The sequence below is a fragment of the Gregarina niphandrodes genome, assembly GCF_000223845.1.
Source record: "Gregarina niphandrodes unplaced genomic scaffold scaffold00052, whole genome shotgun sequence".
NCBI classification, from domain to species: Eukaryota; Apicomplexa; class Conoidasida; order Eugregarinorida; family Gregarinidae; genus Gregarina; species Gregarina niphandrodes.
In genome coordinates this window covers 62,348-65,005 of record NW_011645819.1, presented here as the reverse complement: position 1 = coordinate 65,005, position 2,658 = coordinate 62,348, and the positions used below count along the sequence as shown (strand labels likewise).

Sequence of the window (2,658 nt, the reverse complement as noted above, 5' to 3'; positions counted from 1 at the left end):
CAAGGTTCATATCAGTAAGGTTCGAGCTCTGCAGTAATAACCAGGTGGTGGCATTGTCAATGGCTCGGCGATTCTTCTGTAGCTTGTTTCGATAGTGGTTCGAGGGGCCTGCGCGGTGCCTTCTTCTGAGGGCAACTCCTCCGGCCTTGACCGCCTCCTTCCTCCCATTCGATACCGTCCGGTAAATCCTCCGGCCTTGACCGCCTCCTTCCTCCCATTCGATACCGTCCGGTAAATCCTCCGGCCTTGACCGCCTCCTTCCTCCCATTCGATACCGTCCGGTAAATCCTCCGGCCTTGACCGCCTCCTTCCTCCCATTCGATACCGTCCGGTAAACACAAGTTTAAAGCCGATATTCATGACGACGATTGGCCTGTCAACGACCACTCTCAGGACCAAAAAGTCGGAGGAAATGGGCCGGGCGGACTAAATGAGCCAAGCAAAATGGATTAAGGAGCCCGGGACGTGGGGGATTATAAAAAGTCGGATGGGAAACGCAAATAGCAGCGTCGTCACGTCGTCAAATCAGCAGAGGAATGATATCCTGATTGCGATGACTGCCATTGCGGGTGCCACGTTGTTGTTGCTCGGCTGCTTCGTGGCCGGTGCAGCGATCGTCCATAGTCGGACGCGTCGTCTGCGCGAAGAGCAAGAACACAAGACCAAGATGGCTCTCGCGAAACTCAGCAGACCACGACCCATGATCGCTCCCGCAGACCATCTCGTCCTCTCCCCAGACGCCACAGCCGTTCCAATAAACTACACCGACTGACCGACCGCGTGACAGGACCGCGAAACCAAAGAAGACCCCGGACGAGACAGCCGCAATATTTAGCGCTGCGTCCTTGTAAGTCATGCAGTGGCCGTTCTCAGCCAGTCAGTCAGCGTAATCGGCGGAGACTTGTCTCTGGATGGTGGTTTGCACGAGAACAAGTATCAATAACAAGCTGCGTCTGATAGACCCACATGGCAGTAGAGCCCTCCCATTTGAAGGAGATAAGCGCCGTGGTAAGGTGGGTGCTTTTTCTGATAAAACCGAGCCGACAGATTGGCTTTAAATTCCAAGGTGTGTTCATGGAGCGGACAGTCGGCTCGCTCTTAAGTTTGCCCGCTGCGTGTGGTCCGCAACCGGGTGCTCGGCGGCCGTCGCAGCCTGCGCCTTTCGGGCGCACGAGTGTGTCTAGCAACACGAGTTTGTTCGAGCGTGCGAACGCGGCGCCTCGTCGGGGCGCGCATACGGGTTGGCTAGCAGGTGTCGAGACGCTGCCGGCCTCAACCTGGGCGGAACCCAAGTGGGCGGAGAGGTGGCAAGTGCGCGAGACAGTCACCAGTCCGGGGGCCAAACTACACGACGGCCTCCGAGTCGTTACCCGCACCGGCTCTCTCACTAACTGTCTGACCAATGGTCTGACCAATAACTGCGGGCTAGCTACGGGAGGCCTAACTACCGGCGGCCTAGCGGCCAACAGCCTAGCTACGGGTGCCCTCATCCACCCACCGGGCCACGGTTCCGGTCCCGGTCCGGGCGGCTCCAGCCCCAGTTCCCCGCCCGGTCCACGAAAGTCGGTAACCACGGTTACTTCGACCACGCTCACTGCCATGGGCGGCGGTCTCGCGGGGTCTGGAGTCGGAGTCGGCTCTGGAACCGCGGCAGTCGGGTCTGGGGTCGGCGGCCGGGCCGTCATTTCCGGGCCGCTCAGACTTGACCGCATGGACGGCTACAGCCTGCCTAGCGCCCCGTCCGGGGCCCCGCCTGGTCTGCTATCGCACACCAGTGTCCAGACCCGGAACGGAGGACAGCCATTGGCCGTGCAAGCTCTGGGCGCACAACCGCTCGGTATCCAAACTGCGCCTGCAGGCGAAACGGCGACTAAGACGGACGAGATCCGCAGAGAAGAACGGCGCATGGAAGGACGGCGCCCCTCCTCAATTAGCAGCGACCAGGCGCGGATGCTCGAGACATCCTACCTCGAGACCGCGTCCCCAACTGCACAGGTCAGTCGCCACTCCTCCACGGGCCATGTGCCGTCCACGAGTCATGCGCCGTCTACGGGTCATTTGCCGTCCACGAGTCATGCGCCGTCTACGGGTCATGTGCCGTCCACGAGTCATGCGCCGTCTACGGGTCATGTGCCGTCCACGAGTCATGCGCCGTCTACTGGTCATACGGCCACGAGCCATACGGGGCTGGCGTCACACTCCAGTGAGCATGCGGCAGCCCAGCAAGGGCCGACCAGGTTCTTGGAAGAAAAGCGATTGTATGAAGAGAACCTGTACGAAAGACTGCACGAAGAGAGACAGCAGGAAGAGCGGCAGCGCGTAGAGGAGCTGCAGCGCGCAGAAGAACGGCAGCGCGCAGAAGAACGGCAGCGCGCAGAGGAGTTTTACTCTCCGGAACCGCGACGAGTAGAGGAGTGGTTCGAAACCGCGCGACGGGAGCAGCAGCGGCGTGCCGAGCTCATGACTGCGCCTGGACGGGTTTCGGTTTCGAGTCACCCGGGGTCTGGTCACTCGGTGTCTGGTCACCCAGGACCGACCCACTCGGGGTCTGGTCACCCAGGGCCGACGCACTCGGGGTCTGGTCACCCAGGACCTACCCACTCGGGGTCTGGTCACCCAGGGCCGACGCACTCGGGGTCTGGTCACCCAGGACCTACC

The 2,658-nt window shown here is 61.1% G+C and overlaps 1 protein-coding gene across 1 annotated transcript; it reads left to right on the top strand.

Moving 5' to 3' along the window:
* Nucleotides 1–1,203: 1,203 nt before the first annotated feature.
* On the top strand, nt 1,204–1,694 carry GNI_164720 (hypothetical protein; the record flags this gene model as incomplete). Its single annotated transcript, XM_011134857.1, has 1 exon — nt 1,204–1,694. A coding segment is annotated over one exon (491 nt), but the record flags the coding sequence as incomplete, so codon positions are not given.
* Nucleotides 1,695–2,658: the final 964 nt, after the last annotated feature.